Genomic DNA, 19817 nt, shown 5'->3' on the forward strand with positions numbered 1-19817 from the left:
CTTTCCCAACATCTCTATTAATTTCACCCTCACATTTTCTATATTTTTCTCAGCTTTTAGTCAGTCTTAAACTTTGTGATTAAAGTTCTCTTTATCAGTCTCACTTTTTCATTTATGCCCCATGTCATCTCGGTAGTTTTACATTTCAGCAGTCCCATCCTTTACTTTTGTGAAAACATGTGGACCCTGGAGTGCTTGAATCGCCTTCCTAAATGCATGTCAGTACTCAGATTGATTGGTTAGCTTCAAGTAGCTGTTTAGAGTCCATCTTTGTTAAATTATTTCTTAAATCGACTAGAATTTATTTCTACCCTAATTTATCACCTTAACTCCCATGTTATCTTTGCCCTATTTCGGCCAGTTTCTGATAAAAGATTATCAACATGACATATTAACACTTGTCCTTCAATTCACAGAAGTTGACTGTCCAGCTGAATATTCATCGGCAGATTTTATCCTTTCCCGTTGGAGTTAAGACTCACACTTGCCCCTCAGTGTCAGGAAGACTTACCTAGTGTGGTTACTGCTAATGATTTTAGAATGAATAAGAGGCATACCAATTGGTTTAATGGGTAAACAGAAAGCAGCCCTACAGAGCAGGGAGGGAACATGCTCAATTCCAGGGTCAAGGAGTGCCAATCTAAGCCAGGCTGACAGCAACAGTGCTTTAGTAAATCATGTCATAGAGGTTAAAAGGGGAGGCATTGAAAGAAAACCAATATTTCTTTAATATGCTAACCTGAACAACAACTGTTGTATTTATATAGCACCTTTAACATGACAAAACATTCAAAGGCACTTCAGAGCAGTGGCAAGCAAAATCTGTCAGTGGGCCACATATTAGGGCAAATGAACAAAAGCTCCATTGACTTCACTTCCAGTGGCATTAGCATGTTAGGTGACAAGAAGTTCAACCTGAACTGTGATGTCCCTTCAAGATTGAACAGCCTGATGACACTCACTTGCTAGTCCCACAAATGAATAAGTGGCATTTTGGTGGGAATACCAGGATGCAGGAGGTGGCAATGGAATCGTAAGCTAGCATGAATCAGCACCTCCAGAAGATTTTTTTTTTTAAATTGAGACAATGGAAACTCACTTAAAGGATGCTTTCAACAAAAAGGAGAACTAGTGTTTTTCAAAAAAATCCCACTCTGTTTTATGTTGGAATATAAAAGTCAAGATAAAAAGCAGTTTAATATTTAATTAAAACTCATTATTAGTAGGTGATATTTGATCAGGGACTCTATTAGAATCAATAGATTTGATCAGAACACTTCGCAAAATACACTCTCACCCATTGAAGGTCTACACAGTTTTTAGCCTGAGAAGTACTAGGTTTACCTTTGTTTGGCCACACTCAAACAGATCTAAAAACCATGGGACAAAACAATGAAACAAGGAACATGCCAAAAGAAATCTTAAAAATTAAAAGGATAGTAGTGAAGGGGTTTAAACATTAAGTGAGGGCAAAAGTCAGTTTTCCAGCAGTGTGCAACATGAGCACCAAGAAGGGCCAAGAACCATTGGAGAAGCCACACATTGAGCCAATAGAGATAGAGGCACAATCCCAGAGAAACAGAGTAACCATTCACAGGCGTGACATACAAGGAAAGGGGGAGAGAGGGGGAACAAGGACAAACAAACACAAAGAAAGGGTGCATTAATCAGCAAAACTGTAGTTAAAACTCTGAGTAAGATGTGGAGGAGTCACCATCAATCAACCACTAAATATAGCTCAGGCTGCTTAAAAAAAAAAAAAAATGTACATTCCAGTACAGGCAGCACCAAAAAACAGCATTGGAAAAGGGGAAAACGACAAGTCAAGTCACATTCGTAGCGTTAAACGTGAAATGGCAGATGGGTTTCCTTTTTGTTTGTGTTCGTTTGTTTTGTTTTCCTTTTTTGGTTCACTTACCCCCTTGCGTACCATCGCCAGCATGTATAGTTACCATGGTTACTGTGACTCAAGTGAAGGGCCCTAAACGCTACATCATCGAGGAGGGAAATATAAAAAAAAAGCAAAATATGCAAACATCTTACTCAAAAGGCTTTAAATGATTCATAAAGACCAGTCTGCATACAAGGCAGAGCTGAGGAGGAAATCTAAGACCTAAAGTTCCTTGGGAATTGAGAAAATTCCAACCAAAATTATGAAACATTAATCAGGCTTCGGATCCTCTTTGGACAAAGGCACTCTAAGCCGTCTGCAGATTTGGCTGGCTCGTAATAGGCCAAAGGCAAGGAAACAATTGGATTTATAGAAGGTTTTTAACAAAAAATAAGAGTAAATGAATAACGTATTATGTTTTAACTGATTATCTTTTAATAATATGTGATAAACATAATTTTGTTATGCACATTCCAAGTAGTTCAGAGCATTGATCTAAGGCCATCTGCAGCTGCTTGGAAAGGCAGTCCAAAGAAGCTCGAGTCAACCTCTTGTTTACAAAAGGAGAGGCCACCTCCACTGATGGATTCACCCCTCAGCACTGCATTGGAGAAAACTGACTCATTTCATTTTGTGTTTCGGTAGTTTTACCTCATAAAACCAAGGGGAACCTATTTGCACCCTGCTTTGAAAGACACGGAGGTAAAACTGGACATTCTCATTGCAAAAACAAAACAGAAGAGAGCCTTGCACAACAGAGGCCAAATTAAAAAAAAAAACAAACATAATTCTGGTCAGCAAGGCAGGAGGAATTACTGTGTAAATTAATGAGTGCAAAAAAGAGATTGGAGGGTAAAGGAGGAGTTAGAACAATGACGCACAAAAGATGACCATCGAACAACCAGTGTATAAAATAAAAAGTGAGGCAAGACATTTAAATTAAATGTATAGAAGGAAACAATTTTTTTTAAGACATGCACCTCTATTTTACGGCCCTCAACCACCGTGCCGTGTAATTTCTCCCTCGCCCTGTCGGCATCAGCACTAGATTCGAAAGTTACGAACCCGAATCCCTGCATGCGGCGGGAGAAGGGGGGAGAACAACATGCACATCATTATAAATAGAACAAGTACATGACCACAATCAGCAATACTCTTCTCTCTCATCCTCATGCATGTTTCTTGGAAAATTAAAAATAAATAAAAAGGTAAGCGGCGAGGCCAAACAAAACTGTACTCGTTACTTGGGCTGATCATTAGTAATCGGGAGTTTGGGGCAGCATTTTGTGGGTAAAGGAAAGTGATGGATGAAAGCAGCAAAGAGCAGGATATAGAATTTTAGTGAGCAGAGGTCGGAAGGAACATTGCAATTTCAAATTCATGTTTTTAGGTGTTCCTATGCGTTATCTATAATTAGTATTTATGCTGATCAACAATTTCAGGGTTGTTCTTGCAGCTGGCTTCTAAAGCATATACTTTGCTTAGCTAATGAAAATTCTAAATGCTATTTGTCCAGGTCCCTAAGGAAAGTAAATGTATAGAGTTTTATAACTTTATAACAGTCAAATCTTATGAGCTACAGTCACCCAGAATATAACACATTTATTTGGCTGTTACTGTCAGTTTCATGCTATATTTTTTTACATGCAAACAGTGCAACCATGGCACTGTGTGTCTAACCCATTATCATGTTGAGGTATTGGTGGGTAACTTCCTTATTTCAAACCTTTGAAGGATTGGTGGTGTCAATAGATGGGGAGGGGTCTGGAAAATCAGTCAGTGTCCTGCTGTTTATAATTCTCCAGTGACCTCTGCTGAAAACTCCAATTACTGAGGACAGCTTCAACCACAGCTGCAGCAGTGAGTGTCTGCATCCCTTGGAAAAATTCCAGAGCTGCCAGAAACTGTGGAACCACATATGAGCAAGAGTCTGGCCTGTAGGGAACACATGAGATGAATTGACGGGTACATTTTTGTAAGTTCTGTACAGCAAACGCACCTATCTTTTTGCTGAAAATATAATTCTCGTAATGAAATAAATCAAATTGAGTTAATAGTCTCTCTCTGGTTTTGACACGCAGGTTGCCAAAATGCTACTTCCCTGCCTTTCTGCTTCTTGCCTTTTCCTAACTTCATGTCAGTTGATTCCTGGAATACTGCTATTAATTAAATTTAATTGTGTGTTCGTGAGAGATGACTTTCAGCTGCCACTTATTAGACTGTGAAAGGAGCCAATGGAAAAACAACTGACCACATCAAAGCTAGAATTCTGTGAGCCAAATGGACGAAGAAAATGATCCAACTACGAAAGCCTTCAGAAACGCAAATCTCCGGCTGCACATTTGAAGCATATGGATCAAGTGTGAGATAGTTTGAGACAATTTGCTTTGCAGAATGCAATTTTTGGTCATGTGAAAGGAGTTGGTCATAGAGATAAATTATGTAGTCAGTCAGTGGATAAATGCTTTTGTGTGTTTGCCAGCCAACCCATGAATTATTTGGGCTTTAACGCTTTAGTATAAACCCATGGACACATAGAATCCAAACTAATCCTAATTAACACAATCAACTTTTGATACCAATCAATTCCTGAGTTTTCCAAACCATAACATATTTTAAACAGGGAATGCATTTCAATGTTTTGTAGGATTGCATTGTAAGAAGTCGTTTTTTGGGGGAATGGGTGGCACAGTCAGAACACTGTCCTTTTCAACTCCGAAATCTGGGTTCAAGCCAGCAGAGACAGATGGCAGGAAAGTCTCCACTCACAGTCATAATAGTCCCAAGAGAAATTAATTTTGGCAGTTTCTAATAGCAGAAGTCTACAATGTAAATGAAGTGTAATTCAGCACTAAATAGCAATCGTACTCAGAGGTCATAAGGATGCTGATTAGAGGAAATGAGAAGTTAAAATGAAGCAATACTGGCTATTCTGCTCATGCTGAATGTTGAAGCTCAATGGGTACTATGACGCTGTGCTGTAACAGAGGAGCATTTTCCAATAAGTAACCCGACTCAGCATCTCTCTAACACTGAATGTCCAATGAAACAAACCTCAACTCAAACCAAAATTGAAAATGTTCCAATTCAAACTTGGACTCTTCACCAAGATGATTAAATAATCATCTTGTTCTTTTAACCAACAGAGAGACCTGGTTAAGATATAATACAATAATTAAAGGCAACCATGCGGCTATATTTAAACATTTCTATTCTGCAGGGGGTTATATAAGATAGAACAGTAAAGCATAGGAACAGGCCCTTCGGCCCGCAATGTTTGTGCTGAACATGATGTCAAGACCATCTCTTATCTACCTGCACATAATCCATATCCCTCCATTAACTGCATATCCATGTGCCTGTCTAAAAGTCTCCTAACTCTCACTATCATATCTGCCTCCACCACCAACCCCAGCAGTACGTTCCAGGCACTCACCATCCTGTGTATAAATAAAGTTGCCCCATCTCTTTTAAACTTTGCCCCTCTTACCTTAAAGTTATGCCTTCCAGTATTTGATTTTTCCATCCTTGGAAAAGGGTTCTGGCAGTCATATGCCTGTTATAATTTTATATACTTTTATCAGGTCTTGTTGCAAACTCTAGCATCCCAGTGAAAACAATCTAAGTCTGTCCAACCTCTAGTCAATACCTCTTATCCAGGCATCATTCTGGTAAACACTTCCCAAAGCCTCAACATCCTTCCATTAATGGGGTGACCAGAACTGCATGCACTTCTCCAAATGCAGCCTAACTAATGACCTATAAACCTGTATCCTGACTCTTATATCCAATCCCCCGACCTATGAAAGAAAGCCAGCATGGCATATGCCTTCTTCACCACTCTATCTACTTGCATTGCCACTTTCAGGGGGTTATAGACTTGGGTACCAAGATCCTTCTGTGCATTAATGCTGTTAAGAGTAATGTCATTAATTATATATTTCCCCCTTACCTTTGACCTCCCAAAGTGCAACACCTCACATTTGCTCAGATTAAACTCCGTCTGCCATTTATCTGTCCTTTTCTGTAGCTGGTCTATATTCTACTGTATACCTTGACAGCCTTCCTCGCAGACTGTGGCTCCAGCAATCTTGGTGTCATCCGTAAACTTACAAACTAATCCGTCCATGTTTACGTTCAAGTCATTTTATACATCATCACAAACGGCAGAAGTCCCAGAACATATCTCCAAGGAATTCCACTGGTCACAGACCTCCAGCGTGAGTATTATCTTTCCACCACAACTCTCTCTTCTACCAGTAAGCCAGTTCTGAATCCATATGATCAAGTCAATGTTAATAGTATGCATCTTAATCTTCTGGATCAGCCTGCCAAGGGGGATTTTATCAACTGCCTGACTAAAATCTGTAGACAACATCCACTGCCCTAACATCATCGATCACCCTTGTCACTTCTTCAAAAAAACTCGATCAAGTTAGTAAGTCATGCCCTGCTATGTTCAAAGCCATGCTGACAGCCTCGAATTAACCCATCTCCAAATATGAGTAAATCATATCCCAAAGAATCCTGACGTGGGGTTCAACAACCTATAATTCCTTGGATTCTCTTTACACCCCTTCTTAAATAAAGGGACATTAGCTGTTCTCCGGGAACTCGCCCATGGCTTGAGAAGTTGCAACGGTCTTTATTGAGGATCCCACAATCTCCTGTCTCGCCTTAATAATCTGAGCTAAATCTCATTACGTCCTGGGGATTTAGCTACCTTAATGCTCTTCAAGTGCCCCAACACCATCTCCTTCTTGTATATTTGATATTGTTTTAATGAAGATCTTGGGTTTTATTTCTAGATCAATAGTGATGTGCTATCATTCAGCAGTCTTCATGGAGTACTTAAAATTTTAAAGCCAATTTAAATATGATGCTCAATTCTCAAAGTGTTTGGTAAATAGTTATTTGTATATCGGATATGACCATTCCTAAGCATTATGCATTACTAAATCTATTTTTATCTTACTGTTACCATGGCCTAATTAGTCTCATTTCATTTTATATTGGCTGTGGAGTAAGGAAACTGCTGCAATAAACAAAACTCCAACTGTGAAGTATATGTGAATACTTTGTTAAACCACCTTCTTCCTGCAGTATTTTTTATATTACATTAAATTTCAGCAATTTAGAAAATTATTCCCTGTTAAGTGCAGACACTATAATATTAGAATTGTGATAAACGTTTCAACAAAAAAAGGTGGGAATGATCGGAGGAAAACAGGTCAAGATTTGGCAATATCTGAAATTAATGGCAAATGGGTACATATTAATCATTTAAATTTTAATTAAAGATTTCTAACATTATCACAAATTACTTTTACCATTTTTGTCTTTATTGACTCCCCATCAATCAAAACCATCATCCATTCCTTAAAATTCTTTCTGTCCTCTGCAATTTCATTCTACCCCAATCCTGAACAAATGCACTGATCTTACAATTCTCATCAAATGATTGATTTTTCCATTTTATTTTTCCTTCCATAAATTGCTCTAGCTGGCCAAGTTTCTTCACAAAAAAAACACTTTAAATCTTTTGCAATGGTGATGCCAGCTTCATCCTAAAGTGCGATCAACAACGGACAAATATTTTGGAAAATATTGTGATGATAGAGTTGCAACATGTATTTTGTATTAAACCTGAGATTGCCTCAACAATTGGATCATTGCCCGAGTCAGAAGGTCTGAAAATCCAAATCTATTCCTAGACCTGGTCATGTAATTTGAGCAATTTCAATGCAGTTGTGCATGCTCAGTTTTCAAAGGAGACATTAAACAGATCTCTTTTCTTCCTTATGGTATGATCTGAAGAATATGAGTGTTCGTCTGATGTTCCTGTCCACACACATTCCTCAAACAACAATGCCACAGGAATTAACGGACGTTTTTGCTGTTGATGGGGCTATGCTGAGCACAAAATCATCATAGTTTGTCCCATACAGTAGTGAATATACTCCAAAATAGTTCATTGGCCATGAATCACGGTGAGGCCTCGTGGTTGAACGAATCTAACTTCCCAATTTTTGTGTAACATTGAATAACCAGTTATCAAGATTTGACAACTACAGAATTAGAGGATGAACAGAGACAAAGGAACAATGCAAAAGTTCTCAAGTTCCAAAATTTCTTGTACGGTAGCTTATAATGTTCCATAACGATGAAAGGTCAACTCAATAAAATTTCCTCTCTACAACCATAAAAATCAACACTCTTACTTAATGCTGTGTCAGCCCTTACAAATCCATATTTAGTGTAGAGGGCAGAAATTCAATCTTATTCTGCTCTAGCTATTCCTAAAGTCATCTGTCCTCAATTTGGCAGGGAGCGCACACACACACACACAGTTTCACAGCCAAATTTGGACATGTGGGTATGGAAGTCTAGGGCACTTGAAAATAAAATAGTAACTCAATGTAGGTAGGTCTGCATTTAAAGTTATGGACCATATACAGGGTTTTATCAAAGCTTAAAGAAATTAATGGTAAATAATTATAGAAAGGAAGTGTGATGGAGATAGCCCAAGTAACTCGTCGTTTTAACCTGGCCTCAGAACTGCAATAAATACAAGCAACAGATGAGCAGTGTCAAAAAAGTAGATCAACAACCCCTGCAGAAGAATGATAAATAAATGTTACTAGATACAAATATAAAAACGAGAAATAAAAAAGGCAATACTCCTATGTGTGTTCATAGACAGAAAACACAATTTAACCCATAAGAATACATGCACCATATCCCCAATATACCACAGTGCACATAATAACACAGTTTCAGCAGCAAAAACAATCATGCTTGAAGTGATTGGTCGAGGGTAGTTGTTTTCATGCTGCGTTAGAGGAGTTTTATCTAAAACCTTATTCATCAACTAAGAATGACGTGAAGCTTTTTGCAAGAATCAGTTCCCCAGTTCGAGCCCACAGGTGACACTGCCAACCACCACTATCAGGAGCAATGAAAATCAGAATTAAGCTGCCCCGTGTCATCCTCACTGGGACACATCCCTTCAGTGAAGAACAAAAAACAGGCTGGTCTGATCCTGGTTAACTGTAGGTTTATGTATTATATAATATAACTCACATTCTTGCTCATATTCTAAGCCTGATTAACTGGATGGAAAAAAAAATGTTAAGTTCAGCATTTGACATTCATATTGCTTCCATTTAAAAAAACGTTAACTCAAAATCACGTGATTTTCTGACGAGCATATTAAAAAATAACCTAGTGTGAGAAAAGTATTTGTTTGTAATTAATGGAGCTGTTAATCAAAGGTCTCTGTTCACACTATAAACATTGTGCTATCTGCTGAAATCATTTGACCTCTTGGCAACTTAAAAATTTTCCTCAATATATGAGCATGGGAAGACACCAGCATTGTGATGCATCTTACTATTTTCCAATTTATTTAAATTTTCTTCCATGATCTAAATTTTCTACATAAAATGCTTCTGGCTGCTGGCTGCCCTCTAATACATGGCAAAGTGACATATCTTTGTGCATAGGCCCTGGCAATGAGTTGGTCGCGTGACGATAAACATTATAGGCAAGTCCGATCCTATTGTCATCAAATGTCTGTACAATGATCTTTGGGCAGCAATTGTTCTACTCCGTTATCAATGGGGTAGTACTGCTGATATTTATGCCCTTACAGCTGCTCCGATTGAAATTAACTCACATGGCACTGTTCGAGCATCAACATGAGATCTTTTAGACTTTAAGGCAAAGAAATCATCAGGAAATAGTGATTTGAGTTTTCATGAATGAATGCCACAAACACTTGCAAACTGTTTAAAAAAAATCAATGCCAATGATGTTTTGAACATCTATGTTGATTGAATAGCTTGCTCATACTCTTTTTCTATGCTCAAACAGGAATTAAAAATACTTTAGAAGTTGCATGGAACAATTCATCAACAGCTTCATGGGGTAAAATATGTTGCCTAATAAATATACATTCAGCAGCACACTGAATATTAATTTCCAGCTAATAAAATTACAGATCTCTAACTTTTTAAATAATGGAGTGATAACAACTTAAGTGTTATCGTGGTGCCCATTCCATCAATTATTATGCCCTGACTAAAGATCCCTGGACATTCTTGCAAGCCACTCCTCATCATCAGTTCAGTTTGATTTCTCCCAATTCGGGCAGTTTGGGCATGGTTAGCAGTGGTCTCCCAGATACCGTACACAGCAAGCACACCAATGCATGGTGAGGCTCCATAAGCTGGATACCTGTGGCCGACTCTGAGGACCCACTGTAAAGGATAGCAACTAGGCAAAGACAGCTGTGAAATTGACGAATATAAGCAAAAGGTGTGAGGTCGAAAGGATTCTGGCCAAGTCCTTCACCAGAAATATTATCTCGGTATTAAAAATGTTGCTTCATTAGTCATGAAATCAAAGGAATATGAAAGAAAACTTGTTTTTCCTAACCCTTTTTAAGCATGAAGTGGTTTTAGTGAGACAGTTAATCATATAAAACATCAGAATACTGTGTGGCGAATTGGTCCCCTGTATTTCTGGAAAAACACAAACATAACCAATCAAATCACAATTTAACTCCTTCGCTGCTAAATATAGCTCCCACCCACTATAATGTCAGAAACAGAAAGAAATTAAACTTCAAGATATTAGACACACAAAGCTGGCGTAACTCAGCGGGACAGGCAGCATCTCTGGAGAGAAGGAATGGGCAACGTTTCGAGTCGAGACCCTTCTTCAGACTGGTTAGGGAAAAGGGGAAGGAGAGATATAGACAATGATGTAGAGAGATAAGAACCATGAATAAAAGATATGCAAAAAAGTACCGATGATAAAGGAAATAGGCCATTGTTAGCTGTTTGTTGGGTGAAAATGAGAAGCTGGTGCGACTTGGATGGGGATGGATAGAGGGAATGCCGGGGTTACTTGAAGTTAGAGAAATCAACATTCATACCATTGGGCTGGGCTGTAAGCTGCCCAAGCGAAATATGAGATGCTGCTCCCCCAATTTGTGTTTAGCCTAATTCTGACAATGGAGGGCACCTATGACAGGAAGATCAGCGTGGGGATGGGAAGGAGAATTAAAGTGTTTAGCAACCGGGAGATCAGGTTGGTTCAGGCAGACTGAGCAATAGTGTTCAACGGAACAATCGCCCAGTCTACGTTTGGTCTCTCCGATGGTCCACATGTTGAACAATGGATACAATAGATGAGGTTGGAGAAGGTGCATGGGAACCTCTGGCTAACCTGAATAATATGTTGGGGTCCATGGACAGTCGAGGGAGGAGGTTTAGGCATGAATATTGATTTCTCGAACTTCAAGTAACCCCGGCATTCCCCCCCCCCCCCTCTCTCTCTCTCTATCTATCCCCCCCACCCAAATTGCACCAGATTCTCATTTTCACAGCTAACAATGACCAGTTTCCTTTATCATCGTTACTTATTTGCATATCTTTCATTCATTGTTCTTATCTCTCTACATCATTGTCTATATCTCTTGTTCACTTTTTCCCTAACTCGTCTGAAGAAGGGCCTCGACCTAAAACGTCACCAATTCCTTCTCTCCAGAGATGCTGCCTGACCCGCTGAGTTACTCCAGCTTTTTGTGTCTGCAGTTCCTTCCTAAACATACTGAAAATAAACATCAAAATATATTTCAATGCGATGTCATTTAAAAAAAGGCAATATCCCATTTTTATGGCCTGTACAGTCACTTGAAATCATTGGTAAATGCAAAGGTGATTATTAAATTTAGTATGAGATCAGAATGGAAAATGAATGTTGGGAGAGAGAATAATTCACAAGTAATTTTATACATTCAAAACCATGCTATTCCACTTAAAGCTGTGACAGCTCAGAGGGTTGTGGCTCAGGCTGGGTAGAACAACAGAATGTCTGCAATGATTGTAACAGCTCTACTGAGACTGAGCCTAAACACGTCACAGAAGAAAACGGCAAGATCTCCCCCTTCCCCCCTCCAAAAAATGGGCATCTACTGTTAGAAAAATGAATCTATTTGCTTCAGCTTTTGACTATTACGAGATAGTTCACAAGCACAGTCTAGTAGGATTGATGGGAAAAGGCAGATCGGGAATTCAGCAGTGGACTCCAGAAATCATTGAATTGATTTGAATTGAAATAAACAACCAAGCAAGAAGAAATTAAAAACGGTAACAACTCTACAGCAGGTCAGCAGCATGTGTGGGGAGAGAAGGTTGTACTGATGAAAAGCCATCAACCAGAAATGTTGATTTAAAAAAAAAAAAAATCCACGATGCTGCGTGACCTGTTGAGTAGTTTCAGCATTTTGTTCTTTTGTCAGCATCTGCAGCTTTTTTTTTGGAGTGAATTTGTATTTACATTTTGTTTTTAAACTTCTTGCAAAGGACAATGAAATGGAAGATTCTCTCTTTAAAAACATTCCATGAAATGCTGCAATCATAACATTTTCATAAATAATAAATCAGATTATCATAAGTGATATCACATATGGTCATCTCTCTCCATCCCAAACCTTTGTTTGACTGCAATGGTAATTGTGATAGATCATTAAGAAACATTAAGCTGATTTTCCAGCATTACAAATATATTAAATACACTTAATACTCAGTCCTTATTCCAAGTGAAATTGCTCCCTTTTCTAGTATACTGTTTTATCTGCACTAGTTATTTAACAGCACATTATTCTTTCTCTCCATAGATGCTGCCTGTCCTGCTAGAGTTACTCCGGCATTTTGAGTCCATCTTCAGTTTAAACCAGCATCTGCAGTTCCTTCCTACAACAATTATTTAAATTTAAGCCTGGTTTACAAATACAAGCAGACTGATGGCTCATGACAATCAACAGCATTCCTAGTTCTCCCAGTGGGCATGCATACTTTCAGATGTATCCCAGGATTGTCACACCATAAGCCCATCACCTCAAAAATGACACTATTGTTAACTAGTGGCATACCACCGTGACTCTTTTCCTACTAATGGCTAGCTCAGAAGACCACCATTGTTTTGCTTTTAAGCTTTTACCAATTAAAAAATACAGCTTACATCTTTAGAGATCCATTTAATATTACATTCAGTGGGCTGTGAGCACCAAAGGCAAGTTTGGAATTTGATGCTGAGCTAGTTATCACGTTGCTTATTGATATGGTATTTCCCTCAACACTACTGAAGGTCCATGAATAGAAACACAAGGTTAACAAGGTGACATATGATTTGCTGCATCTGCAGTTGTTGCAGGGTTGCTGCCACCGCTCTCACTCTGCTCATAAAGTAAATGTGAGAAAACTGCAGTAGTTGCAGTCTTCACAAAGCCATTTATTAGGTTGGAGGTTAATACCTTTCCTTTTCTAGTCAGTTCAATTATGGCAAGGGATAGAGAACTAGATGAAGCTTCCACGTTGTTTACTGAATGGCAGCCCACCTCAGTGACCCTCATTTCCAGTGTTGCTGCAATGTTCAAGGTTTGCAGGAACCAAGAGCATGTGCTCATCTATCAATTTAAAACGGGTTGTAATGGAAAAAAAAAGTACAATGTAGAATAATTAAGTTGCCTTAAAGCACAGAGCCATTCTCTTTTTTGAGCATCTCTAAACTGCTCTGTAGTTAAAAAGGCTTTTAATGGCAGCTCTATGATTAAAAAGCCTGTCAGCTAGTTCTCAAAAGAACAAAAGAAGAACGTTCACCTTGAGAATTTCTTTTCTGAAAATTTTCCAGATAAACTGGAGAATTGAAATAAAACTGGGAACTTGACATTAGAGTAGTATATAATTTAAAAATTAGCAGTCTTTAAAGGAATGAGGAGAGAGATGAATTCTACGCCACAATAGTAAATATAAATGGGTAATATGATAAATGTTACTTTAAGGGAAAGAAGGCGCAGCAGAATAATGGCAGTAGAATAGGACATTAATAAAACAATCTTAAACTTATTTTTAAGTATTTTTACTTAATCAGCATAGTTTTGTGATCTGAAACTGATTCCAGCCAAGCATCATTTTCCAAATTCTGTCACCATTAAACACGACCAATTCGTTTCCACGCACAGATGGAATCAACACATTGATCGTTGGTATCACGTATTGCCAAATAAATAGGGCCTTGGCTGCACATATTACTAAATAATTAGTAAAGGCAACCAGGTGAAAGACTCGATAAACAACCACAATTCTGGATTGTGAACATTGTTTCAGTGAAGTGAAATTAATAAAGGACAAATAGGGGGATAAATAAAAACAATAGAATGCTTCATGGATACATCATTGAGAAAATGTTGCCATTATATACAATGATGATTACGAGGACGGGGAGACGCTGATAACTACAACCTATCCTATTATGAAGATGATCAGTGAAAAGGATCAACTTTGGAAAATGCCACAAGCTGGAAATAGTTTAAAACAGCCAACAAGTTCAACTTTAGCAATTATATACAGCAATTAGTATAACCATAGAAATATTAAAAAACATGTGCTTACCTTTGAGCCACGCTCATTAAATATAATTTCTACATCTATGATTTTACCAAATTGCTGCAGAGAAAATAAAATAAGAATTTATTAGTACAAATGTCAGTTCAAAATTCTGCTCAGAGTTCTACTTTATACATTGACTTAAAGATGCTGACTCCTACTGGAATAGATGTCAATATCAGATTTCCGTAAGTAACTTAAAAGATAAAGGAGTAGCCATATGGCTTCTCTTATCTCCTACACCATTCAATAAGATCATAGCAAATCTGGTAATTACTCTAAAGTTCGCTTATCTGCCTGATGCCCATAATTTTCATTACCTATAATCCATAGGTCTAACTTGGCCTTGGCTATATTTAACGACTCACTATTCAGCCTTTTTGAAAGATTTATTCAGCAAGCTTTCATGGCTATATGACCCCAAGGGAGAAACCTGATCCTGCATCTTATTCACGGACATAGACTTTTGAGTGGAATTACTGGAAAGTGACCGGTGCCAGGGCCCTTCAGGGTACCAAACTTAACTTATTATTTCGACCAGCAGCAACTCACCACTGCACAGATCAGAGGCTGAACCCATTATGGATTTGGGAATCAAACAATTTTGTAACATGGCCTCATTTCAACTGATGTAATCGGGCACAGGTTTTAATTCCTGAAAATCAATCCGCGACAAAAATCATCCTAATGCTTGCCACTTCAATTCCTCATTCCACTGCGACCTATTGCTTTGCAGTCTCCCTCCTTTAGTGGCATTGTGAGTCCCATGCAAGCTCATTTTCCATCTGCACACATTGCAGCCTTCTGGACTCAATAACGATTCTACAACTTCAAGTAACTTTATTTCTCGAATCTATGTCTGTCACCGATAATACCAGCCCAGCTTGTTTTTACTCCCTTCCCATTTTTCTCTGAGCATGGATCAAATGTCCATCCTAACTTGCTGGGCTTGTCCTTGTGTTCTGTATTTCCCAACTCCCACATTTTTTTTGTCCAGGTTAGTTTTTCACCCTCTAACTGCTCCCATTCACTCACTGACCAGATAACCTTGTTTGCAGCTTTTCTCCACGGCCACCCTGGTTTTACCCTATCAGAGTCATCCCTCTCCCCCACTGCAGTTTAACAAGTTTCATTTGTCTCTTTTTTGCTTCTGAAGAGGGATCTCTGATCTGAAGCATTGACGGGTTCTCTTCCCACAGATGGGAATAGATCCGTTTAGTATTTTTTGTTTTCATTATGGATTTTAATTCATCTCCAAGGTTAAAACATTACTGCAAAGCCTACCCAGCCTTCCTCTTATTTCTGCTGCAGCAGTGACAAATTTCCCCTCAGATACCAAGGCAGCACAGGATACCAATTTATTTGGAATTTTCTAGGGCCAAAATTAAAACTTTAATTCACCCCATATTGTGTTTAATTTGATGTAAAATCATAATGGTTAAGATTCCTTGCTATGTGCAATTCAAACCATATATGATGTTAATGCGCCACTGATTTGCTCAGATTTTGATACATGGATTCTACTAAACTGGCAGAAGACCACGCACAAACGGACATGAAAATATGTTAACTGACAATGGACTCTTGAACCTCTGGTCCCAAAAGTATAATTTCAACATTTATGTTCATTTATTTGCTCTTTCATCTTTCTAATAACCATCCTTCAGCTTACGGAATGCTGTTCTTCCAACTACTTTACTGCTTGGACTCCGCACTTTTTCTTCCCACCATTGACAACACAGTTTTGCACTACATCTTTCTTTGCCCTGGCTATCTTTTTTTTTTCCTTTTCTGATTATGACTGTCAGCGTTTTGTGACATTTTCATGCATTGAAAGTGCACAATACATGCAAATTACTGTTTTACACTGTCTCCACTTTGATTCAGATTCTTGGTGACTGGCATTCTGGTTCATGGGGTTCATGCTGCTAAATGTGGTTCCATTATTCCAACAGCAAACTTTTCATGGGTCTGTGAATCTGCTGCTAGGCTAAGTAGCTAGATTAATAGGGCAACTCACTGCCACTGGCTATCCAGAATGTAAATTCAAATATAGCAAATAAAAATTTACTTGAATGCACTTCAACTGCTGGAGGGAAAGATCAAACATTTAAGACCATCTTACATGCCTCACTGTATCCTTTGATATTAAAGTTCATTGTTTGTAAAACTGAGCATCAAATACAATTTCAATCATGATGATTTTGCTCAGCAATTTTTTATATTCATCTCAAAACAGAAATTAAAAATCTAGTGGGGATCATTCTAGTGAATCTTCTTTTTTTCTCCAAAATAGAGTTACTTTGTGTGGTGTGGACCAAAGCTGGATACAGTATTCTCACCCTGGCCTGATTTACCAGTATTTTAGACTGGAGAAGCTGGGGTTGTTATTAGAGCAACAAAATTAGAAGGGAGTTTTCATGGATCTGTTTTTATCATGAGAGGGTATAAAGAAAGTCTGTTTCCATTAATGGATAGGTCAAGCATCAGGGCATATATTTTAAGTACTACAAGCTACAAGAAAGATGGTTAGGGACAACTTTATATGTTAAGAGTGTTATAATTTGGATCTCTTTGCTGTAAGAATATTGGAAACAGAACTAACCGATGCTTTCAAAGAATTGCAGAGAAAGAATTGGAATAAATTGCTGCACACAGGGACAGCAAAACGCTGGGCTGAACAGCGATCTCTTGTGCCAAAATGATTATATAGTGCTCTTCCCCTTGTCCATCTCACTTACCAATAATACAATGGCTCATGTGTCTATTCCTAGTTGGATGGGGTATAAGAAAGCTTTTGACACCCACAGAATCTTACAGAGTAGGAAAAGGGAATGCGGCAAAATCAAATTTTAAAGAAATTAAAAAATATCAGTGGTGCATAGGTGATGATCCCAATCATGAGGGATTTCAGCTATAGGGTTAGAAAGGAGAATAATCACTGACATTGAATGATGTATTATACTTTTCATTTTTATTTGTTGGGAGGTCATGAGACCTCCCAAAGTTTGCGACAGAAGATAGCTGCAGATGCAAACATACCGCTAGCATTTTGGTATTGTTACACTAAACAGCTTCAGAACCGCACTTGTTAATTTAATAACTAACGTGCAATCAACATACAGTAAATTGTATAGGAATAAATCAAAGGGTCAGAAATAGTGCTAAAGTTCACATATAAACAAATCGATAACCAGTTATTTTGCACTGTTGAATTTCAATTGCACAGAATTGGAAAGATATCTTCCAAATTAATTTCCATTTTCCCCCTCTTATTTCGCTGTCCCATGCAGACTGCACCCCAAGCTCTAGAGATGAAATTTAAGTTATAAGGAACTACTCTTTATATTACAGGTGCACAACCTTTTATCCGAAAGCCTTGGGACCAGACACTTGTCGGATTTCGGACATTTTCGGATTTCAGAATGGAAGATTTTTAGCGTAGATTAGGTAGGTAGCGCGGGCGGCTTGAAAAGTCTGGAGCTGCTGCCTCCTCCCCGGTGACCGGGAGAATCATTGCATAAATGTTAGTCAGTTAGTTTGGAGGGATTTTATGTGGTGGTGGTGGAGTCGGGGTGAAGGGGGAAACTTTAATTCTTAGTCCCCTACCTGGTCGGCGACTCCCAACCTCGCGGAGCTGGGGGCTCCGTCCGGCCGCGGGCGGCGCCGGTTGGAGCTCCGACCCCGGCAACTCTACCCCTGGCTGCGCGGCTCCAAATCCAGCGCGGCCCGCGGTCGGACGTCCCAGCTCCGGGAATGTCGGGAGTCGGCGGCGTCGCAGCGCTGGGATACCAGCGGGGAGCGGGCAATGCCTTACCGGGTCGCCGTGCGGCAAGCTCCGGAACGCTGTGGCCGCCGACACACAACATCGCGGAGCGTCGCTGGATTTGGAGCCGCGGAGCTGGGGGCTCCGTCCGGCCGCGGGCGGCGCCGGTTGGAGCTCCAACCCCGGCAACTCTACCCCTGGCTGCGCGGCTCCAAATCCAGCGACGCTCCGCGATGTTGTGTGTCGGCGGCCACAGCGCTCCGGAGCTTGCCGCACGGCGACCCGGTAAGGCATTGCCCGCTTCCCGCTGGTGTCCCAGCGCTGCGCGCTGCCGACTCCCGACATTCGCGGAGCTGGGGCGTCCGGCCGCGGGCCGCGCTGGATTTGGAGCGCCTCGCAGCCAGGGGTAGAGTTGCCGGGGTCGGAGCTACAACCGGCGTCGCCCACAGCCCCACCGGCCACAGCGCTGCGGAGCTTACTGCACGGCGACCCGGTAAGGCATTGACCGCTCCCCGCCTCTCCGACCAGGTAGGGGACTAAGAATTAAAGTTTACCCCTTCACCCCCCTTCACATAAAAGCCCTCCAAACTAACTGACTAACATTTAAGCAATGATTTACAGATGTTTAAGCGTCTCCCGGTCTCCAGGGAGGAGGCAGCCGCTACAGTAGTACAGACCTGGGTTGACCGTGGGTCGTTTTGGGTCAAGTTTGGCGCCAAACGCGAGCTTTGGTGCGCAGACGACATCTGGAAAAAATGGCCGGTTTTCGGAGCTTTTCGGTTTCTGGAACACCGGATAAAAGGTTGTGCACCTGTATTCCAATCCCCGTTTTAAAAATCTTTCACCAACCTTTTTGCACCAAGCATTGCTCATAAATTCCTTTTCTGAGGGAACATTAATGGGAAATATTTTTTTCTATGAAGCTTTGAAAAGAGTTCCAGTAAAAGCTCATTCTTACCCCAAACATTTGCCTGAGGTCGGGATCACGGAATCGAAAGGGAATGTTGGAAACGTGAAGCCGTTTAGGTATGGGTTTGCTCTCACTGCTCTCTGTGATTTGTGTTTGTTGTCCATCTGTCTGTGCTGCTTCATCTGTCTGCTGAAAGAATAGGAAAAAAAGGAAAGAAGACAATTTTGCTGCTGAATATTTCAATCAAAACATTTCTGTTAATACAGTAAATGATTATGGATGCATAATTAAATATTTCTTATTTCCAAATGAACAATATTTGTAGTTACAAAACTATCTTGAGCCAGTCAGGAACTACAAATTGGTATCTGGTTTACAACAGGGCCATTTATCACAGGTCTGTAGGTACATCTGTTTCTTCAAAAAATTCTGCACTTGCACAAATTCCCCCCTTCCTTTATGTTCTAAGAATGCTGACTCTTAACAATGACATGTTTTACTGTGAACGCTAACAATACGAGGAGGGGAGAAATCCTGGGATATTGCTATATCCAAGTTATTTCCATATACTATATGAAAAGTCTTGATTTTTAAACACAGAACTTTAGCGTTTTACCTGAAGGAACCTCATTTTAATTTCCATATAACTCTGTGCAGCCCACTTGAGGGATTCTATGCCTAGCCTTGCTCACCTTCAAAACGTTTGGACAACACCCTGTGTAAAGTGCCTGCAATCAAGTGAAAACTGAACCATATTTAGCGTAACTAACCATTATTCATATAAAGCTTAACAAG

At 39.6% G+C, this 19817-nt stretch overlaps 1 protein-coding gene across 3 annotated transcripts in view; it reads right to left on the reverse strand.

The window, feature by feature from the left end:
- The window catches only part of LOC129713831 (RNA binding protein fox-1 homolog 2-like), a 193854-nt gene that overhangs the window by 35639 nt on the left and 138398 nt on the right, over positions 1 to 19817 (reverse strand). For 2 of the 3 annotated variants that reach the window (XM_055663159.1, XM_055663157.1), the window contains exons 4-6: positions 19071 to 19211; positions 14353 to 14406; positions 2872 to 2964 (exon numbers count right to left, since the gene is read on the reverse strand). In XM_055663159.1, the coding sequence (XP_055519134.1) occupies positions 2872 to 2964; positions 14353 to 14406; positions 19071 to 19211 (288 nt within the window). The remainder of the gene's footprint in view (positions 1 to 2871; positions 2965 to 14352; positions 14407 to 19070; positions 19212 to 19817) is intronic. The other variant, XM_055663158.1, reaches the window with a different exon arrangement.

Source organism: Leucoraja erinacea, chromosome 37 (genome assembly GCF_028641065.1).
Source record: "Leucoraja erinacea ecotype New England chromosome 37, Leri_hhj_1, whole genome shotgun sequence".
Classification (NCBI taxonomy): domain Eukaryota; kingdom Metazoa; phylum Chordata; class Chondrichthyes; order Rajiformes; family Rajidae; genus Leucoraja; species Leucoraja erinaceus.